This window comes from Procambarus clarkii, chromosome 13 (assembly GCF_040958095.1).
Source record: "Procambarus clarkii isolate CNS0578487 chromosome 13, FALCON_Pclarkii_2.0, whole genome shotgun sequence".
NCBI lineage: Eukaryota > Metazoa > Arthropoda > Malacostraca > Decapoda > Cambaridae > Procambarus > Procambarus clarkii.
In genome coordinates, this window is record NC_091162.1 from 47,444,988 (window position 1) to 47,471,322 (window position 26,335).

At 42.9% G+C, this 26,335-nt stretch overlaps 1 protein-coding gene across 1 annotated transcript in view; it reads right to left on the reverse strand.

The window, feature by feature from the left end:
• Nucleotides 1–26,335, reverse strand: part of LOC123750862 (leukocyte elastase inhibitor-like) — a 63,862-nt gene that overhangs the window by 20,504 nt on the left and 17,023 nt on the right. The window contains exons 2-4 of the mRNA XM_069323890.1: nucleotides 11,234–11,557; nucleotides 10,959–11,097; nucleotides 5,581–5,824 (exon numbers count right to left, since the gene is read on the reverse strand). Of these exons, the coding sequence (XP_069179991.1) occupies nucleotides 5,581–5,824; nucleotides 10,959–11,097; nucleotides 11,234–11,556 (706 nt within the window). The 5' untranslated portion in view covers nucleotide 11,557. The remainder of the gene's footprint in view (nucleotides 1–5,580; nucleotides 5,825–10,958; nucleotides 11,098–11,233; nucleotides 11,558–26,335) is intronic.

The following is a 26,335-nucleotide window of genomic DNA, read 5'->3' on the forward strand; positions in this document are numbered from 1 at the left end:
ACTGTAAGCTCCAAAAAAAACAGTATATAGGCAAGACAACAACATCTCTTTCTAGGCGTTTAACGATGCATAAGCAACAGGGCTCCATTAAGGAACATATAATCTCTTCCCACAACCAAACCATCGCCAGAGAAATCCGAGTAAACAACACAGAAATCATCGATAGATGCAGCGATAGCAGGCGGCTTGACGTTTGCGAGGCACTACACATCAAGAAGTCAACACCAGCAATCAACAGCCAATTAATGCACAACTATATTCTACCCACCTCAAGACTTCGCTCCAATATAGAAGCATCAAGAAATATGGACCAATAGGCTTTCTGCAATCACTTCTATTCAATACCCATTGTTTCGTGTTCTGTCTTGTGTTGATGAAATTAATACCCTATTAATACCACCTCACCCCATCCACCTCTCTTAAATGTAGATATAAAATCGGAGATGCGTAAGTTCTATTCAGTTGTTATTTGTAAACTAAAGTCTTTGAAAATGTAATAAGTTTTACGAAACGCGCTCGTGTCGCGTCAGACTAGAAATAAAAATGAATTTTGGAGAATTGATTTTTGATTTACCTCCAACAGTGAAATGAAATGTACGAAAGATTGAGAAAATTCGTGTTAGAATTATTAATCTTACTTTTTCGGTCATATTTAATAATATATGTCTACAGGAAAGACTGCTACCAAAATATACTAATATAAATATATATATATATATATATATATATATATATATATGTATATATATATATATATATATATATATATATATATATATATATATATATATATATATATATATATATATATATATATATATATATATATATGAAAATGAAAACTCACACCCCAGAAGTGACTCGAACCCATACTCCCAGGAGCAACACAACTGGTAACTACAGGGCGCCTTAATCTACTTGACCATCACGGCCGTCAAAAGGAAGTGATAGCCAAGGCTATTTGAGCCACTTCCCCGACGGCAACTCGGATGGTAATCTTGGGCATAGCATTTCACCAAATCACCTCATTCTTTGGGGCACACGTGAGGAACACAAATGCGAACAAGCCTGAATGGTCCCCAGGACTATATGCGAATGAAAACTCACACCCCAGAAGTGACTCGAACCCATACTCCCAGGAGCAACGCAACCGGTAACTACAGGGCGCCTTAATCCAATTGACCATCACGGTCGTCGAAAGGAAGTGATAGCCAAGGCTATTTGAGCCACTTCCCCGACGGCAACTCGGATGGTAATTTTGGGCATAGCATTTCACCAAATCACCTCATTCTTTGGGGCACACGTGAGGAACACAAATGCGAAAAAGCCTGAATGGTCCCCAGGACTATATGCGAATGAAAACTCACACCCCAGAAGTGACTCGAACCCATACTCCCAGGAGCAGCGCAACTGGTAACTACAGGGCGCTTTAATCCACTTGACCATCACGGCCGTCAAAAGGAAGTGATTGCCAAGGCTATTTGAGCCACTTCCCCGACGGCAACTCGGATGGTAATCTTGGGCATAGCATTTCACCAAATCACCTCATTCTTTGGGGCACACGTGAGGAACACAAATGCGAACAAGCCTGAATGGTCCCCAGGACTATATGCGAATGAAAACTCACACCCCAGAAGTGACTCGAACCCATACTCCCAGGAGCAACGCAACTGGTAACTACAGGGCGCCTTAATCCACTTGACCATCACGGCCGTCAAAAGGAAGTGATAGCCAAGGCTATTTGAGCCACTTCCCCGACGGCAACTCGGATGGTAATCTTGGGCATAGCATTTCACCAAATCACCTCATTCTTTGGGGCACACGTGAGGAACACAAATGCGAACAAGCCTGAATGGTCCCCAGGACTATATGCGAATGAAAACTCACACCCCAGAAGTGACTCGAACCCATACTCCCAGGAACAACGCAACTGGTAACTACAGGGGGCCTTAATCCACTTGACCATCACGGCCGTCAAAAGGAAGTGATAGCCAAGGCTATTTGAGCCACTTCCCCGACGGCAACTCGGATGGTAATCTTGGGCATAGCATTTCACCAAATCAAGTTACCAGTTGCGTTGCTCCTGGGAGTATGGGTTCGAGTCACTTCTGGGGTGTGAGTTTTCATTTCCATATAGTCCTGGGGACCATTCAGGCTTGTTCGCATTTGTGTTCCTCACATGTGCCCCAAAGAATGAGGTGATTTGGTGAAATGCTATGCCCAAGATTACCATCTGAGTTGCCGTCGGGGAAGTGGCTTAAATAGCCTTGGCTATCACTTCCTTTTGACGGCCGTGATGGTCAAGTGGATTAAGGCGCCCTGTAGTTACCAGTTGCGTTGATCCTGGGAGTATGGGTTCAAGTCACTTCTGGGGTGTGAGTTTTCATTCGCATATAGTCCTGGGTACCATTCAGGCTTGTTCGCATATATATATATATATATATATATATATATATATATATATATATATATATATATATATATATATATATATATATATATATATATATATAGGTGGTGATCTTTGGTGTATTTAAATACTCCGAAATTACCATCTCTTTTAAGGGTCTGAGCTGGTGGTGGAGCGGGTTAAGGCGTACCTGTTATGCCAGTTGCTGGAAGGCTTCTGTGCTGGCTAGGGTTCGAGTCTCCTGGTGGGAAAGTGTTCTAAAGTTGTATACTTAACTCTCGTGTTTAGGAGAGTTGTGCCTTAAGCATAGACACTGTGCCTTCCCATATTAAATGGGACTTGATGAAATTAACGTCTAAATGACCCCTCACTTGCTCTAGTGCTCTTGGGAGGTGGTGATCTTTGGTGTATTTAAATACTCCGAAATTACCATCTCTTTTAAGGGTCTGAGCTGGTGGTGGAGCGGGTTAAGGCGTACCTGTTATGCCAGTTGCTGGAAGGCTTCTGTGCTGGCTAGGGTTCGAGTCTCCTGGTGGGAAAGTGTTCTAAAGTTGTATACTTAACTCTCGTGTTTAGGAGAGTTGTGCCTTAAGCATAGACACTGTGTCTTCCCATATTAACAGGGACTTGATGAAATTAACGTCTAAATGACCCCTCACTTGCTCTAGTGCTCTTGGGAGGTGGTGATCTTTGGTGTATTTAAATACTCCGAAATTACCATCTCTTTTAAGGGTCTGAGCTGGTGGTGGAGCGCGTTAAGGCGTACCTGTTATGCCAGTTGCTGGAAGGCTTCTGTGCTGGCTAGGGTTCGAGTCTCCTGGTGGGAAAGTGTTCTAAAGTTGTATACTTAACTCTCGTGTTTAGGAGAGTTGTGCCTTAAGCATAGACACTGTGTTTTCCCATATTAACAGGGACTTGATGAAATTAACGTCTAAATGACCCCTCACTTGCTCTAGTGCTCTTGGGAGGTGGTGATCTTTGGTGTATTTAAATACTCCGAAATTACCATCTCTTTTAAGGGTCTGAGCTGGTGGTGGAGCGGGTTAAGGCGTACCTGTTATGCCAGTTGCTGGAAGGCTTCTGTGCTGGCTAGGGTTCGAGTCTCATGGTGGGAAAGTGTTCTAAAGTTGTATACTTAACTCTCGTGTTTAGGAGAGTTGTGCCTTAAGCATAGACACTGTGTCTTCCCATATTAACAGGGACTTGATGAAATTAACGTCTAAATGACCCCTCACTTGCTCTAGTGCTCTTGGGAGGTGGTGATCTTTGGTGTATTTAAATACTCCGAAATTACCATCTCTTTTAAGGGTCTGAGCTGGTGGTGGAGCGGGTTAAGGCGTACCTGTTATGCCAGTTGCTGGAAGGCTTCTGTGCTGGCTAGGGTTCGAGTCTCCTGGTGGGAAAGTGTTCTAAAGTTGTATACTTAACTCTCGTGTTTAGGAGAGTTGTGCCTTAAGCATAGACACTGTGTCTTCCCATATTAACAGGGACTTGATGAAATTAACGTCTAAATGACCCCTCACTTGCTCTAGTGCTCTTGGGAGGTGGTGATCTTTGGTGTATTTAAATACTCCGAAATTACCATCTCTTTTAAGGGTCTGAGCTGGTGGTGGAGCGGGTTAAGGCGTACCTGTTATGCCAGTTGCTGGAAGGCTTCTGTGCTGGCTAGGGTTCGAGTCTCATGGTGGGAAAGTGTTCTAAAGTTGTATACTTAACTCTCGTGTTTAGGAGAGTTGTGCCTTATATATATATATATATATATATATATATATATATATATATATATATATATATATATATTGTGACGATAATCTCCTTCAAGAGATTGAGCCTGCTCTTCCCTCCATAATTACGTCGTTGAAATTATATAAAACTACTATGGAAGAAATGTCCAACAACGACAACAACACCAGCACGGCTTGCCAGAGCGCAAAACGTTGCAGCCAGAGACACCTGTTCAGACTCAAACCGCCAAACTACTCGTTGATCGCTACCGGCCCCGCTGATTGGTCGCCGGTCTGGCTGCACCTGCACTCGCCCCCCCATACTACTTGATGTCTGGGGTCGCCACGACCTCAGACCTCAGAATGTTCAGTGCTTTCGTGGTTATCACTCCTCCCAGCTAGACGTTAGCGTGTACTGAGAGAGGTGATAGCTTAAAGCCAATATTCCAGCACCTCCCATTTAACTTTGTGTTGCACTTCTTGTTATTTTACCTTAACGTAACTTTTCATTGTGTCATTTAATTATTCTTATTATTTTGATTGATTGATTTTATTATAAGAATTTGTTTGTGCATTTTATTCATGTTTTGATTTATTTAACGTAATTAAAATTTCATTGTTAAAATTTACTTGTGTTTTGTGTGTCTTCTCCTTACCTTACCACAGACGAAGTTCCAGTTTTTCTATTTTTTTTTTATAACTATGTGACGAGGCCATACCCCTAGCCTTAAACAGCCGAACACCAACGCGTTACCGTCACAATATATATATATATATATATATATATATATATATATATATATATATATATATATATATATATATATATATATATATATATATATATATATATATATATATATATATATATGTCGTACCTAGTAGCCAGAACGCACTTCTCAGCCTACTATGCAAGGCCCGATTTGCCTAATAAGCCAAGCTTTCCTGAATTAATATATTTTCTCTAATTTTTTTCTTATGACATGATAAAGCTACCCATTTCATTATATATGAGATCAATTTTTTTTTATTGGAGTTAAAATTAACGTAGATATATGGCCAAACCTAACCAACCCTCCCTAACCTAACCTAACCTATCTTTATAGGTTAGGTTAGGTTAGGTAGCAGAAAAAGTTAGGTTAGGTTAGGTTAGGTAGGTTAGGTAGTCGAAAAACAATTAATTCATGAAAACTTGGCTTATTAGGCAAATCGGGCCACGCATAGTAGGCTGAGAAGTGCGTTCTGGCTATTAGGTACGACATATATATATATATATATATATATATATATATATATATATATATATATATATATATATATATATATATATATATATATATATATATATATATATATATATATATATATATATATATATATATATATATATATATATATATATATATACATATGCATTTACATATGCATATGCGTATATAACCTTACCAAATCTGAATTTTCGAAGTTGGGTCATCATGTCAACAATGCTGTGTTGGTTCGGGGTGGTGAAGAACTTCTGCTTGGTTGTTTGGGTTAGGTTGAATTGACTCAACCAGAAACCTTTGAAGGAGACGGTGTTGACCAGCGCCATCAGTGTCGTGGCCACGTCGCTCTCTGTCACCACAGTTGGGATCTTGCCTCGCGTTGTTTTGTTCACGAACTGGTTGATTGTCGCAGCTGCTTTGGCCGCCTGTCAACATAACGATAAGATTAAGCTCAGTGCCTTTACGTGACTCTTCAATCCATCACATTATAAGCTGACAATTGTTCCTACCGATCTTTCAAGGGGGAGAGTTAGAGAAGTAACATAAAGAAGTTCTTTGGATTTTAAGAAAAAAGTTTTCTGAATCCAATTTCAGAGGATTGGAAGTTAACTGTTGTAGAGAATCTGAGCTCAGGTGTTCAGACAAGACCTTAGTGATGGTGCACAAGACACCATAACATGGTGGTCACCACAGGTCAGGTGTTCAGACAAGACCTTAGTGATAGTGCACAAGACACCATAACATGGTGGTGACCACAGCTCAGGTGTTCAGACAAGACCTTAGTGATAGTGCACAAGACACCATAACATGGTGGTGACCACAGCTCAGGACTTCAGACAAGACCTTAGTGATAGTGCACAAGACACCATAACATGGTGCTCACCACAGCTCAGGTGTTCAGACAAGACCTTAGTGATGGTGCACAAGACACCATAACATGGTGGTGACCACAGCTCAGGTGTTCAGACAAGACCTTAGTGATAGTGCACAAGACACCATAACATGGTGCTCACCACAGCTCAGGTGTTCAGACAAGACCTTAGTGATAGTGCACAAGACACCATAACATGGTGGTGACCACAGCTCAGGTGTTCAGACAAGACCTTAGTGATAGTGCACAAGACACCATAACATGGTGTCGTGTGTCATCACCCTTGTCTCCCCAACCATCGGATGGGGTGATAATACACGACCATCACCATCACCCTACCCTCCCCCTCATACCATAACCCTACCCTCTCCATCACACCATCACCCTACCCTCCCCCTCACACCATTACCCCTACCCTTCCCCTGACGCCATAACCCTCCCTCCCCCCACACTCCTTCTCCCTCTCCCTACCCCTCCCCCCTCACACCATCACCCTACCCTTACCCTCACACCATCACCCTACCCTTCCACCTCACACAATCACCCTACCCTCCCCTCCCCTCCCCCTCCCATTACCCTCCCCCTCACACCGTCACCCTACCCTCTCCCCTCACTCCATCACCCTACCCTAACCCGTCATACCCATCACCCTTCCTTCCCCTCACACCATCACCCTACCCTCCCCCTCTCACCTATCACCCTACCCTCCCCCTCACAACCATCACTCTACCCTCCCCTGTCACCCTCATCATTCTTCCCTCCCTCCTCCCCCCCTCACACCCAACACCCTACCCTGCCCTGTCACCTTCATCGCCCTACCATTCCCGCACCCTCATCATCCTACCCTCCCCCCCTCACACCCAACACCCAACCGTCCCGTCATCCCCTCACCCGCATCACCCTACCCACCCCCTCACACTCATCACCCTACCATCCCCCACCATCAAGTATCCTACCCTGCTCTCACACTGGTGACGAGTTTAGGAGATATTTTAGAAGCACTCTATTCTGCTGTCACACTGGTATCGAGGCCAGGAGATACTCTTGAAGTACTCTATCCTGCTGTCACACTGGTAACGAGGTCTTGAGAGACTCTGGCAGAACCCTACCCTACTGTCACAAAGGTGACGAGGCACCACTTGACAGCTTGTTTTCTAAAAATCACTACCTTCCTCGTCGCTTCCAGCTTGCCCTTGCCTCCCTGAAATCTAACAATCCTATTCTTATCCTTCCTTCCGACAAAGGCAATTCGGTGGTTGTCCTTGACCGTGAGGACTACCTCCAGAAAGCAGATGTCCTGCTCTCTTACTCCCGCACTTATGCCCACTGACTTCTAACCCTTTGGATCGCCTTAAAACTTCCTTTAACCGCAAACTAAGACAGCTCTCTAGTGTTTGTCCTCCTGACTTCGACCTCAATAAACGTTTCCGTGTCATCTGCCCTTCTCTTCCTTATTTTTAGGGTCTATCTAAGACTCATAAACCTGATGTTCCTCTTCGTCCAATCATTTATTCACGGGGCTCTGTCGGCTATCTTCTTGCCTCCTGGCTCGCTAAAACCCTGACGCCTTACCTTGGCACTTTTTCTCCTGCTCACCTTCATCACGCTCAGGACTTAATAGAAAGACTGCGCCTGCAGCCGTCCTGTAAGATGCTTAGTCTTGATGTCGACTCTCTGTTCACTAATGTTCCCCTCAATGACGTTCTCTCTTTCCTTAGACAGAAGGCTACTGGGGTCCTTCTTCCTCTCCCGCTTCCCACTGACGTTTTCCTTAAACTTATTAGACTCTGTGTTGACTCTCCTTCTCTTTCAATGGTAAATATTACACTCAAACTAGGTGTCGCTATCGGTTCCCCTCTCTCCCCTGTTCTTGCCAATTTCTACATGGAATACTTCGAGACTGTTCTTCTTCTACTTCTTCCTTCTGTTGATACTCGTCCCTCTCTCTGGCTTCGCTATGTTGATGACATTTCTTCTTTATGGCCTCATGACCTTAGTCTTTTCCAGCCTTTTCTCTCCTCTCGTAACAATCAGGCTCCTTCCATCCATTTCAAAGTTGAATGAGAATCTAATTCCCTCCTTCCTTTTCTTGACGTTCACGTTCACAGCTCTGTGTCCGGGTTCTCTTTCTCTGTCTACCGCAAACCCCTGCATAGCGGCATGTACATTCACTTCTTTTCCTACCATCCTCCTTCTGTTAAGAAAAGTGTCCTCGTCTCTCTCTTCCTCCGCGCTCTACTCATCAGCGACCCTCAGTTTCTTGATTTTGAAATTGCCTTTATCTACAAATCATTCTCTCGCCTTGGTTACCCTTTGTACTTTATATACTGTGCCTACTCTCAATCTAATCGAAATTTCTTTCATGCTAAACCTGCTTCCAACTCTAGTAGCACTGTGCTCTGCCTTCCCTTCATATCTGAACTCAAAACGTTTACTAATGCCTTTCGTCCTCTTGACATAAAACTCACCTGTCGACAAACTAACACACTTCGCAGCAATCTAGTTCACACTGCTCCTCCTGCTTCTAATGCCGCTGGTGTCTAATCTATTTCCTGTTCGTCTTCTCCTCTCCAATACTTTGGTGAAACTGGCCGTACACTTAACGGGCCGTTTCTGCCCGAAACGCTTTGCGTAATAGTGGCTTTTGGCATTGTATGTACTAGCTCTATCTATAAAGCCAACAAACTTTGTTAAATCTCTTTATGTATGTACCTTACCTAAATAAAAATTATTATTATTATTATTATTATTACTTAAAGAACACAAAGAAGTGTTAAGTCTGCAGACACAAACAATGCTCTCGTCCGTCATGTTTGGGATTCTAATGATTCTATTGACTGGTCTTCCTTCAAAATAATCTTTCCTGCCTCTACAGAGACGCCGTCGTGTTGAATCGGCTCTGATACACAACATAACCAACATGAACTTGAGTCCTGGTTTTATTGCTGTTGACTCTCACCTTTCACAGTATATACTCAACTGCTCTAAACTTTCTAACAAGCGTGACCTAACGTAGGCTTACCCTTACTTATCTTAGTTTGTTTCTTTCTTTCTTTTCCTTGTTTTCTCTAACGATCCCTTTTTTTATTTCTTTATTATATTTTAATTATTTCTTATTTCTTTATTTTTTAAGAATTATTTCTTATTCCTTTATTTTTTAAGAATTATTTCTTATTCCTTTATTTTTTAAGAATTATTTCTTATTCCTTTATTATACTTTACCTTTCGTACCTTTTGCCTTGCTTTTTCCTCTATGATTTCCTTCTCCTTATCTCTCTCTTGCCAATTTATTGCCTTCGCCTCCTTCTCTCATCACAATCGACTTGAGAATGGTATATCTAGGATATCTTGAGATGATTTCAGGGCTTAGCGTCCCCGCGGCCCGGTCCTCAACCAGGCCTCCTTTTTGTTACATACCCCCAGGAAGCAGCCTGTAGCAGCTGGGCTGCTACGGGCTGTTTCTGGGGGTATGGGGGCTCTGCGGGTACCTGGGCCCGTACCCAGCAGGTACGGGCCCAGGTACCCATTTACTGCTAGGTAACAGGGGCATCAGGGTGAAAGAAACTTTTTTGCCCATTTGTCTCCGCCTCCATCGGGGATCGAACCCGGAACCTCAGGACTATGAATCCAAAGCGCTATCCACTCAGCTCTCTGGCGCCCGTACAGGACGGGCCGAAACGTCGTCGTCCCTTCACTTTCTAACGTGTGGGTTTGGTCAACATATATCAGTCACGTAATTGTGACTCCTCGTCTGCACTCTAGAAGTTCTCTATCCTGCTGTCGCACTGTTGACGAGGCTAGGAGATACTCTTGAAGTACTCTACCCTGTTGTCACACTGTTGACGAGGCATTGAGGGACTCTTGAAGTACTCTACCCTGCTGTAACACTGGTAACGAGGACTTGAGAGACTCTTGAAGTACTCTACCCTGCTATCACACTGTTGACGAGGCATTGAGGGACTCTTGAAGTACTCTACCCTGCTGTAACACTGGTAACGAGGACTTGAGAGACTCTTGAAGTACTCTACCCTGCTGTCACACTGGTAACGAGGACTTGAGGGACTCTTGAAGTACTCTACCCTGCTGTCACACTGGTAACGAGGCCTTGAGGGACTCTTGAAGTACTCTACCTTGCTGTCACACTAGTAACGAGGACTTGAGGGACTCTTGAAGTACTCTACCCTGCTGTCACACTGGTAATGAGGACTTGAGGGACTCTTGAAGTACTCTACCTTGCTGTCACACTAGTAACGAGGACATGAGGGACTCTTGAAGTACTCTACCCTGCTGTCACACTGGTGACGAGGCCTTGAGGGACTCTTGAAGTACTCTACCCTGCTGTCACACTGGTAACGAGGCCTTGAGGGACTCTTGAAGTACTCTACCTTGCTGTCACACTAGTAACGAGGACTTGAGGGACTCTTGAAGTACTCTACCCTGCTGTCACACTGGTGACGAGGCCTTGAGGGACTCTTGAAGTACTCTACCCTGCTGTCACACTGGTAACGAGGACTTGAGGGACTCTTGAAGTACTCTACCCTGCTGTCACACTGGTGACGAGGCCTTGAGGGACTCTTGAATTACTCTACCCTGCTGTCACACTGGGGACGAGACCAGGAGGCTTCATGTGAATTATAATATTTCACAAATAAATATAGACAGAAGGTGATATGCAGAAATAGACTGACCTGTGAGAAGTCGATATTCTCCACCTCTTTCTTAAGGACATCTCTGATGCAGTCCCGAAGAGGGAAGCCGCTCTTCACATACACTTTGTTGGCCAAGTCTATCACATAGTCACTCGTGTTGCTCTGTCTCTCTGCGTTTCTGTAGGGGCATCTTAATTATAATATATAATACATGCGTTTATAAACGCTCATAAATAACAAGTTAAAGAGGACTCAGATATTCAATTATACATATAGTAATTAAGATGACAAGTGAGGAATGTGAGTGGACTCACAGACGGTCGAGGGCCCTGTAGGTAGCCAGAGTGGTTGAAGGGTCTCTGAGACGAAGGGTGTCCTGCAGCTGCTGACGAGTCCTGCCAGCAGACCCAAAGTAGGCCAGGACCAGGGCGGTCCACACGCTGTAGGGCGAGAAGAAAAGGTTTCCTGTGGCGGTGGGTGGATAGAGCTGCTTGAAGAGGTCCAAGCTGAAGGGGGTGATGTGGGCCAGGTCAGGTGGGGAGGTCACCACCAGCTTGTCATTGTTGGAGATACACTGAGGCCTCACCACACTCACCAGCGTCACCACCAACACTGCTGCACACCACAGCTTCCTCATACTGTGGGGAAGAGGACTGTAGCAGCGGCGCTCCACCAACACTGATGACTACTTTATTGTATTACAAATACCAATATCGTAATGAATTAAATATTTATACAAGTAGAAGCTCGCAGTCGTGTGAGGAGAGTTGTGGTGTAATGCTTTTGTTGGTGATGGGTGGTGGTGAGGGTGGGGGGGGAGCGGGGTGCGGGGTGGTGGTGATGGATGGTAGTGATGGGTGCAGGTGATGGGGTGCTGGTAATGAACGGTGGTGCTGGGTGGTGGTGATAGATGGTGGTGATGGGTGGTGGTGATGGGTGGTGGTGATGAGTAGTGGTGATGGGTGGTGGTTGTCGGAAAATCCGACACCATTTAATATATCATACTGACAGATAATAATTGCTGCTGTATTACCAACAAGTTACCCATAGAAAACGTAACTTGTAGTGGAATTACCGTCTATAGAAAACGGGATATCATCACCACATACTATTATAATTCACCATCTATTATGGTAGGAATTATTCTTAAATACATTAGTCTTAGGACTTTACCATCAGAAAAACATCTAATATAAATTAACTTAATTATCAATATTAAAGTAGAGTAAATGTGACCCTTCTATCACTTATTTACATCTGGACAATGTAAGCTAGGCGTCAGAGTGAGGAAGGAGGGGTAGCCATTGTTGTTGTCACCTCCGAGACGTGTGGATCAAATTTGGCTCCTATCATATCTGGACAATGTCGGCCAGTAGCGTCAATAGTATGGAGTGTTAGACATTGCCATTGTTGATACTAAGACCAGAGGCTCACGGGAGCAAATTCGGCTCCTGTTAATTTTACTTGGACGTAGTGTTATGGAAATCAAAGGTGTACCATCTTCAACACGCTGTCAACAAATCAAGTTAAGTGTTCTTTCCGAAACCCATTATCTATCATTAGTGGCCATTAATGTCATTGGGTAGGGTTAGCCGGTTAGAGCACGAGATAGCCTCAAACTAAAGGTAATTAAGCCAGGTCTTCATTGTTCCATGTACAGTATTTTCTCTGATATACCTGTCATATATAGGTATCTGGCTTTATAGCTAGCGCCCTTTTGACAGGTCAAGACGAGGAAGCAAGACTTTGTGCACCAGTTACTGGGTGATGGAAGCTACCTCAAAGAGGATAATTTGGTGTCTACATCCTAGTTATACCTGTTTGGACTAAGGCCTGCTGTACTATAAGATAAGGAACCTTTTCAATGTATGTAGTTAATACTGTAATTTGATTGGCTGCATATATATATATAAATAATATAAACCCCCCTAATGTGTAGAGGATCGATTTGTGAGATTGAGATTATTGCAGAAATACAGTCCACTTATCATTATACAAATTGCTATCGAAGTATATAAATTAACGTAAATATAAATTCATATAAATTAAATAAATATAAATCTCACAGGTCGGTTCCCACAGTGGTTATGGGTGGTGGTGAGGCACTATACACTCACCCACTATAGACACTCACCCACTACACACACACACACACACACACACACACACACACACACACACACACACACACACACACACACACACACACACACACACACACACACACACACACACACACACACACACACACAAACACAAACACAAACACACACACACACACACACACACACGCACACACACACACACACACACACATACCGGTGTTGGGTGGTGACTGTGATCAGTGGTACAGTAAATTAGTGAACTGCAGCACAACGATACAGTGACTGACTCCAGAGCTTTGTGTAGACAGAGCAAAACCGTCATCATCAATCTACTAGCACTTAGTGAATCACCAAGTGGGAGACAACGACGGATTACCTTCGTCATCCATACATCGTCATTACTCATCTGGTTGTGTGAGCGGGAGGCAGACTGGTATGTACCCCTCACTGGTCAACTAATCAGGTGTACAGATTGAGGTAAAATATTATCAAATTCTTGTTCATGATATCATATATATATTTAAAAATCTCAAAGTGGCTCATTTTAGGTAGAAGTTAACGCTTACGGGACCCCCGTAACACACGCACGCACGCACATGTACGTTTGCAAGCACACATGCACGCACACGCAAAAATAAACACACGCACTCGCACGCACACTTGCTTGATCTAATATTTACCCTAAATGAGTCGGATATAAGGGAAGTTAAGTTGGAAGCCCCCTTGGGAATGAGTGATCATAGTGTATTGAGCTTTGAGTACCTGGTTGAGCTAGGAATTATCACCCCCCAAAAAAGAACTGGGAAACAAAGGGCTGGCGTACCGAAAGGTAAACTATGAGGAGATGAATAAATTCCTATGGGATATACATTGGGACACAGAACTCGGAACCACGTCCGTAGAAGACATGATGGACTATGTCACCCAAAAATGTCAGGAGGCTGTAAGCAGGTTTGTCCCAGCACGACAGGAAAAAACAGAGAAGCAAAGGAAGAATTCGTGGTTTAATAGGGAATGTATGAAAGCAAAGGAGCTGAACAAAAGGGCATGGAAGAACTCCCGTAATAACAGAATACCAGAAAAGAGAGAGAGATACCAGAGAACCAGGAACGAGTATGTTAATGTGAGAAGAGCAGCTGAGTAAAGGTATGCAAATGATATAGCTAATAAAGCCAAGACTGAACCAAAGCTACTACACAGTCACATCAGGAGGAAGACAACAGTGAAGGAACAGGTGATGAAACTTAGGGTGGGCGAGGACAGGTACACAGAGAAAGACAAAGAGGTGTGTGAAGAACTCAACAAAAGGTTCCAAAAGGTCTTTACAATAGAACAGGGAGAAGTCACGGCGCTAGGAGAGGTGGCAGCAAACAAGGTGACCTTGGAGAGGTTCGAAATTACAAAAGATGAAGTCAAGAAACACCTATTGGAGCTGGATGTGAGAAAAGCTGTTGGGCCGGACGGAATCTCACCATGGGTATTGAAAGAGTGTGCAGGAGCACTTTGCTTGCCACTCTCCATAGTGTATAGTAGGTCACTGGAAACGGGAGACCTACCAGAAATATGGAAGACTGCTAATGTAGTACCAATATACAAAAAGGGTGACAGACAAGTGGCACTGAACTACAGGCTAGTGTCCTTAACTTGTATACCATGCAAGGTGATGGAGAAGATTGTGAGAAAAAACCTAGTAACACATAAGGAGAGAAGAGACTTCGTGACAACCCATCAACATGGGTTTAGGGAGTGTAAATCTTGCCTTACAGGCTTGATAGAATTCTACGATCAGATGACAAAGATTAAGCAAGAAAGAGAAGGATGGGCGTACTGCATTTTTTTGGACTGTCGGAAAGCCTTTGACACAGTACCCCATAAAAGGTTGATGCATAAGCTGGAGAAACAGGCAGGAGTAACTGGTAGGGCGCTCCAGTGGATAAGGGAGTACCTAAGCAACAGGAAGCAGAGAGTTACAGTGCGGGGTGAGACCTCAGAATGGCGTGAAGTCACCAGTGGAGACCCACAGGGCTGTGTACGTGGACGTATCCTGTTTCTGAGTGCCCAAATGAGCCACAGAGATATTAGAAAGAACTTTTTTAGTGTTAGAGTGGTTGACAAATGGAATGCATTAGGAAGTAATGTGGTGGAGGCTTACTCCATTCACAGTTTCAAGTGTAGATATGACAGAGCCCAATAGGCTCAGGAACCTGTACACCTGTTGATTGACGGTTGAGAGGCGGGACCAAAGAGTTAGAGCTCAACCCCAACAAGCACAACTAGGTGAGTGCAACTAGGTGAGTACACACACACACACACATACGGTGACACTGGAAGACAGAAGAGTAAGGGGAGACTTGATCACTACTGACAAAATTCTCTGAGGAATTGACAGAGTAGATAAGGATAAATTTTTTAACATGGGTGGTATAGGAACAAGGGGACACATGTGGAGACTAAGTGCCCAAATTAACCACAGGGACATTAGAAAGAACTTTTCAGTGTCAAAGTAGTTAACAGGTGGAATGCATTAGGCAGTGATGTGGTGGAGGCAGACTCCAAACACAGCTTCAAATGTAGATATTGATGAAGCCCAGTAGGCTCAAGAATCTGTACATCTGATTTATTTATTTATTTATTTATTTAATTATATATATACAAGAAGGTACATGGGGTTTGTGAGAATACATTGGATAGTACAGTATTTACACTCTTGTAAAGCCACTAGTACGCGCAGCGTTTCGGGCAGGTCCTTAATCTAACAGATAATTTTAAGTAGGTAATTTCTATCAGAATTGATAAATGATAAAGATACATTGCAAGAGAAAAATGAGATGAGAGAGCTTAGTAAGTATATTAAAGCACATTGTTATATTAAAGCTCTGATTGATTACATTGACAGCTTGATTAGTAATTTAAGCAAAATTAATAGACACCATACAGCAGATTGACAGCACATATAAGACAGCAATGATCACAATGGTAAAGATGTTCAGATTGGGTACATAAAGATTGGGAGACTGGGTAGCAAAAGATACAGATAAACAAGATTAATAAACACCATACAGCAGATTGGCAGCACATATAATAAGACAGCAATGATCACAATGGTAAAGATGTTCAAATTGGGAACATAAAGGTTGGGAGATTGGGTAGCAATAGATACAGTGCAATTTTAAGGCAAAAAGTGAAAAACTATGAAGATGAAATTAGGTACTTTTTAGTATTGATTTTGAATGATGTAAAAGTTGGACAGCTTTTCAATTCAGTAGGGAGTGAGTTCCATAAACTGTGTCCCTTTATTTGCATAGAGTGTTTACACAGATTAAGTTTAACTCAGAGGATATCAAAGAGATATTTATTTCTGGCGTGGTGATAATGGGTCCTATTACATCTGTCCAGGAAGAGTTTCAGAGCAGGATTTGCATTTATGAACAGGGTTTTGTAAATGTAGTTGACACAAGAGAATTTATGGAGTCAGATTATGTTTAGCATGTTTAGGAAGTTAAACAAGGGGGCCGTGTGTTGTCTGAAAGCAGAATTTGTTATTATTCTGATAGCAGATTTTTGCTGGGTAATGATGGACTTGAGGTGGTTTGCAGTGGTTGAACCCCATGCACAGATACCATAGTTGAGATAGGGATAGATTAGTGCATAATATAGAGAGATGAGAGCAGAGTTAGGTACATAATATCTGATTTTGGAGAGCATACCAACTGTTATAGAGACTTTCTTAGTTATGTGTTGTATGTGGGTACTGAAGTTGAGTCTCTTGTCTAGGAATAGACCAAGAAACTTTCCATCATTTTTATTGCTAATGTTTACATTGTCTATCTGAAGCTGAATTGCATTTGTAGATTTGCTTCCAAATAGGATGTAGTAGGTCTTTTCTATGTTAAGTGTTAGTTTGTTGGTTGACATCCATAAGTGGACTTTTTTTAGTTCATTATTAACAACATCATTTAGTGTATGTGGGTTGGGGTTGGAGTAGATGAGGGTAGTATCATCAGCAAACAAAATAGGTTTCAGAATGTTAGAGACATTAGGCAGATCATTGATGTATATAAGAAATAGAAGAGGTCCCAAGATGCTGCCCTGTGGCACTCCTACAGTTAATGGTAGAATGGGAGAGGTTATATTATTGATGGCTACACATTGGTGTCTATCACTAAGATAGGATTGGATATAGTCCCGTGCATGGCCTCGGATTCCATAATGATGGAGTTTACATAAGAGGTAATCGTGATTAACAGTATCAAAGGCCTTTCTCAAGTCAATGAAGAGTCCAATCGGAAACTCATTTTTGTCAAGGGCTGAGTAAATTATATCAAGGAGACTAATAATTGCATCGTTGGTACTCTTTTGGGAGCGGAAGCCAAACTGACAGGGGCTAAGAATGTCGAATTTTACGAGATAGGAGTAGAGCTGTTTGTAGATAATTTTTTCAAATATTTTTGATAGTGTGGGTAGGTTCGATATTGGTCTATAGTTGTTTATGTCTGCCGGATTACCTCCTTTATGAACTGGCGTTACTCTTGCTTTTTTAAGGATATCAGGGAAGGTATGACACTCAAGGGATTTGTTGAACAGCAGAGCTATAGGTGGCGCAAGGGCATGGGAGGCGCTCTTGTATACAATGGATGGGATTTCACTGATGTTCCCAGCTTTGGTTTTTAGTGAGTGTATGATGGACACAACATCTGTCGGGCTGACTGGTGAAAGGAGAAGAGAGTTTGGATAGCTGCCTGAGAGATATGTGTCTGAGTCTGTGGGATTTTACTTGCAAGGTTAGCACCAATCGATGAAAAGAAGCTTTTAAATTCATTCGCCATTTCTAAGTCAGATGACGGTGTAAGGCCATCCTTAGAGAGTATTATCTGGTTGTGGGAGTGTTGTTTAGTTCCTAGGATATTAGAGATGGTTTTCCATGTGCTTTTCATGTTGCCTTTTGCTTCTTTGAATCTAGTCTCATAATATGAAAGTTTTGTTTTTCTTATGATACTGGTAAGCAATGATGAGTACCTTTTAACTACTTCCTTTGAAACTAGGCCACTCCTAAATTTCTTTTCATATTCATGTTTTTTGTTGATTGATTTAATTATGCCACTTGTGAGCCACGGGTTATTTTTTCTTTTATCAGCTACTTGTTTGGTAAGGAGGGGACAGTGAGTGTTGTAGAGGCTTAGAGTTTTGGAGAGAAAGAGGTTAGTTGATGAGTTTATATCCTGTGAATTATTAAATTCAGATTCCCAGTTAATATTGTGAAGTGCATTAGAGAGACTGCCTAAAGCTGATTCACTATGTAGCCTGAATGAGAGTTTCTTGGTCTCTGGTGGTGATGTGTCCATGTTTGCTATGAGGAAGGTAGGTTAGTGGTCAGTTGTTCTGTCATAAATTACCCCAGATGTAAGGGGAGCTGTTATATTAGTCCATAGGTGATCCAGGGTAGTGGCAGATGTTTGAGTGACTCGGGTGGGCTTGGTGATTGTGGGGATTAGCATACAGGAGTGCATGCTGTTACGGAAATAGTCAACTTGAGGGTTGTTTTGAAGACCCAGGTCAATATTGAAATCACCTCCCAGAATGATGTGATTTTTATTGAGATTGTTATTTATGATAAGATTCCTTACATTGCCTGAGAATAAAGCTATGTTGGTATTAGGAAATCTATAGATGGCACAGATAGTCAGGGAGGATTTAAGGGATTTACTGGAGAACTTGGCAAAGGTATATTCACAATAGTCGTCTCTATCACTAATAACACTATTGCAAATGAAGGTATCTTTGTAATATATTGCTGTACCACCACCTTTTTTATTAGGCCTGCAGTTATGAATGGCTTTATAACCAGCTAAATTGTAGAGTTGGGTATAGTCATTACTTAGCCAAGTTTCTGTTAAAATGATGAAAGATAATTTAGTACCTAGTGCTGTAAGTAGTGCATTTATATCATCAAAATGTTTACCAAGTGACCTAACATTTTGGTTGTAAACTGATAAGCAGGTGCTATTTAGGAGTTTGTTTTTTGCAATATTTGCTGTGTAATACCTGCAATAATGATGATCAATGTGCTGATTTGTGTGGATATGGGACAGAAGATTTCGATCAGGATCAATATCGGTAAGCATATAGATAAAATAATGTTACGATACAGTAAGATAAGCAATTACAGGAACATATAAATACTAAATCTGCTGTAAAATAGAAAGTAATTAGAGCAAAACACAACAATAGAATAATATAACAATACAATAAGAGCTTACAGAGTATTAAGTCTACTAAAATTAGAGATTAATTATGGCAAAACACAACAATAAATGCAAGTAAACAAAAGAATTGAAACAATTAGAGGTAGAATAAAGGTCACTAGATAGCCATGGAGGATACGCAAGTTCGGTGGAGAGAACAAAAAATCAGTAGAGACTGTCAAGATGAATATATAAAAAAATTGAAAAATGATAATTGTAAAGTAAAATAATCTTAAAGATAATAAATTCCATTTAGCTTAGTTTTTAACCTATAATTAGTATGAACTTAATTAAGAGAGCAAAATGAGATTAATAATAGATTTCAATATATGACATAAATCAATACAATTAAATTTAAAATTTAAAAGGAATAGGGTAAGATTAGATTTAAGAGTAAAATTTTACAATGAAACTGAGGTAGATGCTTGCATAAGTGCATGGAGACTTGACGGATTATTTAGGAAATTATATGAATGAGAGAACATTAGGTAAATGGTAAGGCAGAGACAGCACCTTGGATTAAGTTAGGTTAGGATCAGGCACTGAAAGAGTTATTTTAAGTACTGGCATTGGTCGGGTTCAGGTTTTCAGATATACCACAATCTCTAAAGAAGGCCAGTAGTTGTTGGTCACACTTTATTTCATATCTTTTTCCTGTACTTTCCTTCTTCGCAATAATCGTTCCATTCCTAGTGTAGCACTGCTTGATAAGACCAGTGTTTAGTTTGCGAATTTGACGCAGCCTGAAGAGGAGGGATCCACGCTGCTTTGTAAGACACTCATTTATATAGAGGTTGGTTTTATGCTTAGCAGCTGATTGTATGAGGTCAAACTTAACAGAGGGATTTGCAAGTTTGATGAGCATTCTCCTACTGCTACGGGAACTGTTTTTATCTATCCTGATAGCTGATTTGATATCAACATTGACTTTGATCTTTGAATTAATTAGGGTGTGGGCTATGTTACAACAATTCTTACCTTGTTGTTCATCAGGTAGATCAGTAGAGCTAATTAACAGGGAGTCATGAAGTTGTTGTTGCTCTTGGTCATCTTCGGAAGCCGCCTGGTGAATCTGAAGGAGATTGATCTGTTTTTCCAGCTTTTGAAGGAGGTCACTTTGAGCTGAGAGGGTTTCCTCTGCCTGAATCTTATGTATTTGATCCATTGCATCATTTGCAACAGTTTGTAAGTTGAGAATTTCTTGGTTGTTGTTCGTCAACGATTCACGGAGGCGGTCTATGGTTTGTTGTTGTCGGGTGACTGTGGCTTGGAGGGCCGAAATAGCTTCAGATTGCATTAACACAAGGTTGTGCAGTTTCTGCAGCCATGGGTTACTTCTGAGAGGCTTGAAGTTTAGACAGGGAGCCATAGATTGAATGAATTCTAGAGCTTGAGATTCGAGTTGAGTTGAAGGGGGGGAGTGAGGAGGGGGAGCGGATGCTGTGTTTACCAACATCGGCGAGGATTGCAGCGTTGCCAGTGTTCCATTCAGATCTCTAGAAGTAATGGATGCAGAGTGCGAGGCACCCCTACCTTGCTTGTTGCTATGTTTGGGCATGTTTTCGGCGATAGATTCTTGGTAGTGTTCCTAAAAGTAGATACTTGGAGAATTATGGTGAGGATAGGCGTATAGTGAACGCTTGGCAGAAGGGTCGTAGATAGGCAGGCGAAAATTGGTTAATTTTGGTTGATTACTGTTGAGGTTCGCTGTGAGTTATGGCATATTAAGTCTCCATGCACTTAACTCGTGCTGGGCAGCAGTTAGGCTATGCAACGTTGAGTAAAGACGAAATTAACACGAATTTTCTGCAGCAGTGTCGGTGCCGGTGCCACCCGCCAGCGTTTCCCGCCAATTATAATTTCCCACACAAGATGATTGATGGTTGAGAAGCGGGACCAAAGAGCCAGAACTCAACCCCAACAAACACAACTAGGTGAGTAATTAGGTAAGTACACACACCAAGAGCACAGGAAAAAGTCAAATTGACCAAATGAAGGAAATGTTCTCCCAAGTTTGGGAGGAAATCAGGAAGGAGATGCATGAAATGAAGTATAAAATAAACAACCTGCAAAGTGAGTTGACCCAGCAAAGGAAGAGATTAAAAACCCTCAGTGAGAACAATATGGAGACTGAACCTCAGATAATCATCTAAAGGGATGATGGCAATGGTTCATTGGAAAGGAATGCCTCTGTATGTGAAACATTTGCAGAAATACTGAAAAAGAGCTCAGAAGCAATGGCCACAGTGAGAGAAGTAGCCATGCAAGCAGCTACCTCACTGGAAGCAGCAAGGTGTATCTTCTTGAGGTTATCTTGAGATGATTTCGGGGCTTTAGTGTCCCCGCGGCCCGGTCCTAGACCAGGCCTCCACCCCCAGGAAGCAGCCCGTGACAGCTGACTAACTCCCAGGTACCTATTTACTGCTAGGTAACAGGGGCATTCAGGGTGAAAGAAATTTTGCCCATTTGTTTCTGCCTCGTGCGGGAATCGAACCCGCGCCACAGAGTTACGAGTCCTGCGCGCTATCCACCAGGCTACGAGGCCCCAGTCAGCTGTACCAGTCAGCTGCTGGAAAGAAAAAGATCAGTGGTAGCTGTGGGCATCAGAGAACAGGAAGGCTCATGAACAAATCCACAAAGGCCATGATGAGAGTTCGAACCTATGTCTGAGAGGATCTGACAGAGCCCGAGTGCATGGGGAATTGTGTAAAACCCTGGGTTTGTGTCGTGGAGAGACTGCAGGATCCATGAAAAGAAAAATGAACTCCCGGTTGCAATTCTTTTGACCATGTCATGGCCTAATCGATTAAGGCAGCATCTGGGATTTGCTAAGATGTAGGTGCAAACCCTCATCACGGCCCTTGTGGATTTGTTCATTTGATGCATCACACTATTGTGATTTGTGTGTGTAACAGGAAGGCTCCAATAGGCAAGAATGGAATAGTAAGGACAGAGAGGCAGTGAATGGAATGCTAAAGGCGTTAAAGATGGAAGGGGCCAAAAAAACATTGAGGAGCTTTTTCAGGTTGGGCTGGTACAACAAGGACAGAGACCACCTGATAAAGATAGTGTTTGCAAACAAGACCATGAAGGAGGATATTCTAGAAAGGAAGAGTCATCTGCAATATGTGGGAGAATACAAAAAAGTATTCCTCCAGAGAAACAGGTCGAGGGAGGAGAGAGCCATGGCAACAAAAGCAAGGATGAAGTGCAGTGTGTGAGGAGAAAACCAGGAAATCACAGCCCCCAACACAACATTCCCAGAGGCAAGGGGAAAACCCACAACCAGCTTCCCAGCAACACCAGAGGGAGGGCAATACCACCATCCTCCGCCACACAGAAACCATCCCTACCCCTCACCCTCCCTGCCCCCATTCAAATGCTCAGTCAACCCTCCCTTCCCCCTATTATAACCCCATGTATCATGGTGGAGTGAGTCTACTCAGGGAGAGTTATTCTGCTTTCCGGACCTGAGATTAAGAAGTCAGAGAAAGAAAATATAAAATAAATGCCAGTGAATAATTTAAAAATACTAGCAGAGAATGAGCATCTGGTAATAAATAACATGAAATGAGATGTCGATACTTTGGTGACATGACATGAACCTAGCAGGACGTTGTGACCTCATCTGAGCTACAGCAGTTGTCAGAGATGGTTGTACTTTGTTGATCTCCTGAAAGGAGGAAGAAAATAGTTCCCTGTGATAGTGGTGGAGCAAAGGCTACTTGCTCGCAAGTGTGAGGAAGCTGTTGGGGACACAGTACACCATTTCTCTGTGATTTGGATAAATTAGAGGCGACCTGGAAGTGAGCATTGGTTAGAGTTAGAACAGGAGTTAGACCTTTGTGGAATTTTAATTATGTGTGCTCCTTCAAGAGGAAGGAAGTAAGCAGGCGTTTCTGTTGTGGAGCCTGCTGGGCGACTCAATGTACTCAAGTCAGGACTAGAAGAAGCCTTGTGAAGCAGTCTTATAGCGATTTTTGTGGGCGGCCTGTGTGAGCGCCCTGTGTCATAGATCCCTGTATTAAGCCTGTTTAATCAGTTGTTAGATTAGCAATCAGTGTTTGATCATGTGCCCAACGATCATAGTGAACATATGTATATATGTTGGGTAGTAATTTTATTGAGCCAGTTAGCAAATATAGGGTGTAGGAGTTGAATGGACATGCTGGCGGGAGGAGCGGTGCACCCCTCACACTCCCGTGTCTGGTGAGCAACTGAGGAGCAACGACCCCCAGTGACATGGCCGGAGGGAAACTCCGTGGCATGTCAAGACATGTTTCAAATTTGGATCCGACCAGGATGGGGGAGCACCCATCACGGTTGGACAGCGCGGAGCGCTGTCAGAAAGCAAGTTTTAGTACTAAGATAAAGGTTTATTACTTATGTTTTGTCAGGTAAACATTTTTCTTGGCATGGTAATAGGATTGCAGGTTTGTTTGGGAAGAAGTGATTGGAGGAACTTCGAGGTTGAAAAAGAAGTTAATGGAGGAACTTCGAGGTCGGAGAAGAAGTGTATGCTGAACTCTGTGGTAGAGCAGAACTCCATAGTGAGGAGTTGACTTCAAGCAGTGTAGGGAAGGTACACGTTTCCTTATAGAATCAGTGGAGAAGCATCACTGATGTTGGAGCAGGACTTCGTTTTGCAGTTGTTGGGGTTTTCACCTCTCTTTTATTCTCTATCCTTACTCTGGGGTAAGCAATAGTTATGCTCAAGGTAACTCACCGTAGCCCTGCGGGTCTTCCCTCGATCCTCACGGCGCCACTGCACGCCAGGAGAGTCTCCCAGTCAATCTTAACGGCCTCTTATTAAGAAAGAGTGAGAACACGACTCGTTCACCTCGACTGTCGTGTGCCCTCCCCAACAATAGGGCTCTACGGTTAAACACAAGGTCGCCAACTGGTGTTTAAGGTGGCCAGTAACACCCTCAGTGGACTGGTGTATTCAGTGGTAGCCTTGGCAAGGTCACACTCAAAGATCAGGAATCAGGCAGGTACTTATTGTTATCACTCTGTGCTTACAGGTATAGTATAGCCACAAGATCAATGGAGGGGATGATAAAAACACAAAGATAGTTTTGTATTTTACTTAAAATGTATGAAAGATGTCACAAGGCCACACAATAATCATAAATCAACTGATCCTGACTCGGCCGGTAATTCCCACGGATATTATGCGATCACTAGAGGGCAACACTCTCCCCTCCTCATCAAGTGTCAAGAACAGCTGATTGCAATGGCCTCTCCGCGCGAACTTTGCTTGTTTTCTAGATTCACGCGCGCTGTTCCTTTAAATTTTCCAATATTACTAGAAACTCGCACACTCGATATTGGCACAAATAAACCGAATTACTTTGTTACACTGTACTCAGGCTCAAACAGTCTTTTCTACAATCAATTCTACAATGATTCACTGTAATGGTCTTACACTGTTATTTATCCAACAATATATTATGAAATATTAACACTGGAGTTTTCAGTACTTTCTCTCGTTGGCGATAACGCAATGATTCACTGTACTCACAAATGATTATTCACTGAATGAACATAGAGATATATATGGTATATAAATCAATCATCAATACATGGAAAATAAATAGTTTCTGAGCACATAGCCTAACCTCCACATACTGGCATAATCTTATATATAATTTACCACTATATGTTCATATCAAAATCTATAGAAAGATATACACAACACAGTAAATTTATCACTGGTTCCTGGTGCCTGTACACACCAATAATCAACATGAATATTACAAGTACTCTTGATAGTACTGTCTAGCACACCGGTGCTTTACCATGACATGGGTGAGACTTGCTCACGACATATAAAATCTTCAGGCTAGATAATATAGCCAAATAATATAGCTAACTAAAGGGGAATGGGGAGGGAACTAGAACCACCTACTTCACCCTATCCTCCGATGAGAGTCGAGATGTAGCTCCTGGTCCTCGTGTCGGGAACGCCCCCACACTACACGTCGTCGTGTCCTACCAGAGCCTCTCGTCGTCCCACCGTTTAGCGCGTCGTCTCCGTGCCTCCTCACTGCAGGTCCGTCCTCCTCCTTGACTTATTGAAGGTTGGAGTCGGTCTCCTGGCCGTCGTCTTCTCCCAGCAACGGCTGTCGCCTACGTCTCAGCTACAGTCGTCCGGTTTCCCCAAATAGTCCTCTCTTCCTCAGCTACCCAGTGGCTCTGTCAGCCACTACGCTGTCACGAACTGGTGAATTGCCACAGACGTCAACCTACGTCACTGCACGGCTTCACTGCTACTGGCACAGTACCTGACTGGAGCACTTGTTGCTCAAATAACCGTCAATTCCCTCTTCTGGTTCAACACATGAACTAGGGAAGACTTCTCAGAGTACTGGCGAACTTCAGGTGACGCGTAAATCCACGGTAGTGGGAAACAGCTGTCCGACAGACAGGACCACTCGTCGCACGTCCGACCTCTATGACGTGTCGTGTATGACTGCTCGCGCCAGCCCGGCGCGCTGGCCGGACCCCCTTCCTTCGTGACGTCACTTTTACTATGGGAGGTTTTCATTGGCTCCCGGTGCCACACTGCTGTCGGTGACCAATCCGGTGCCACTGACGTCACACGGATTTGGCGGGAGATCAGAGAGGTAAGCGCCATCTTGGCTCCCTAAAGGGCCTATACCACGGGCCAAAATATCACTATTTCACAAATTTCTCGGCTCTCCGAGAACACTTCACTCTCTCCCATATATCAAATTGTAGCCTGCAACGTAGAGAACGCTTGGGAAAAGTAGACATGACTCTTACTGCAGGCGTGGGAGAATTATAAGGGGGGGGAACTCCGTCACACAGTAGACTGGGAGAACTGCAGAAGTGTCTTTCCTGATGTTTTGGAGGACCCAGATATACGCATTGATTAAGGTGCCTCTAAGAGAAGAACAGAGGTTTATTGTGGACACATGATTGTATAAGGGAGTGCTTGAGTGCGTATTGGCATGTAAGATGCAGAGTAAGGCGAGAGATTGATTTCTTCTTTTGATGGGGGGTACTTATATAGACGTTTCAGGTATTTCAGCCTCAAACAGAG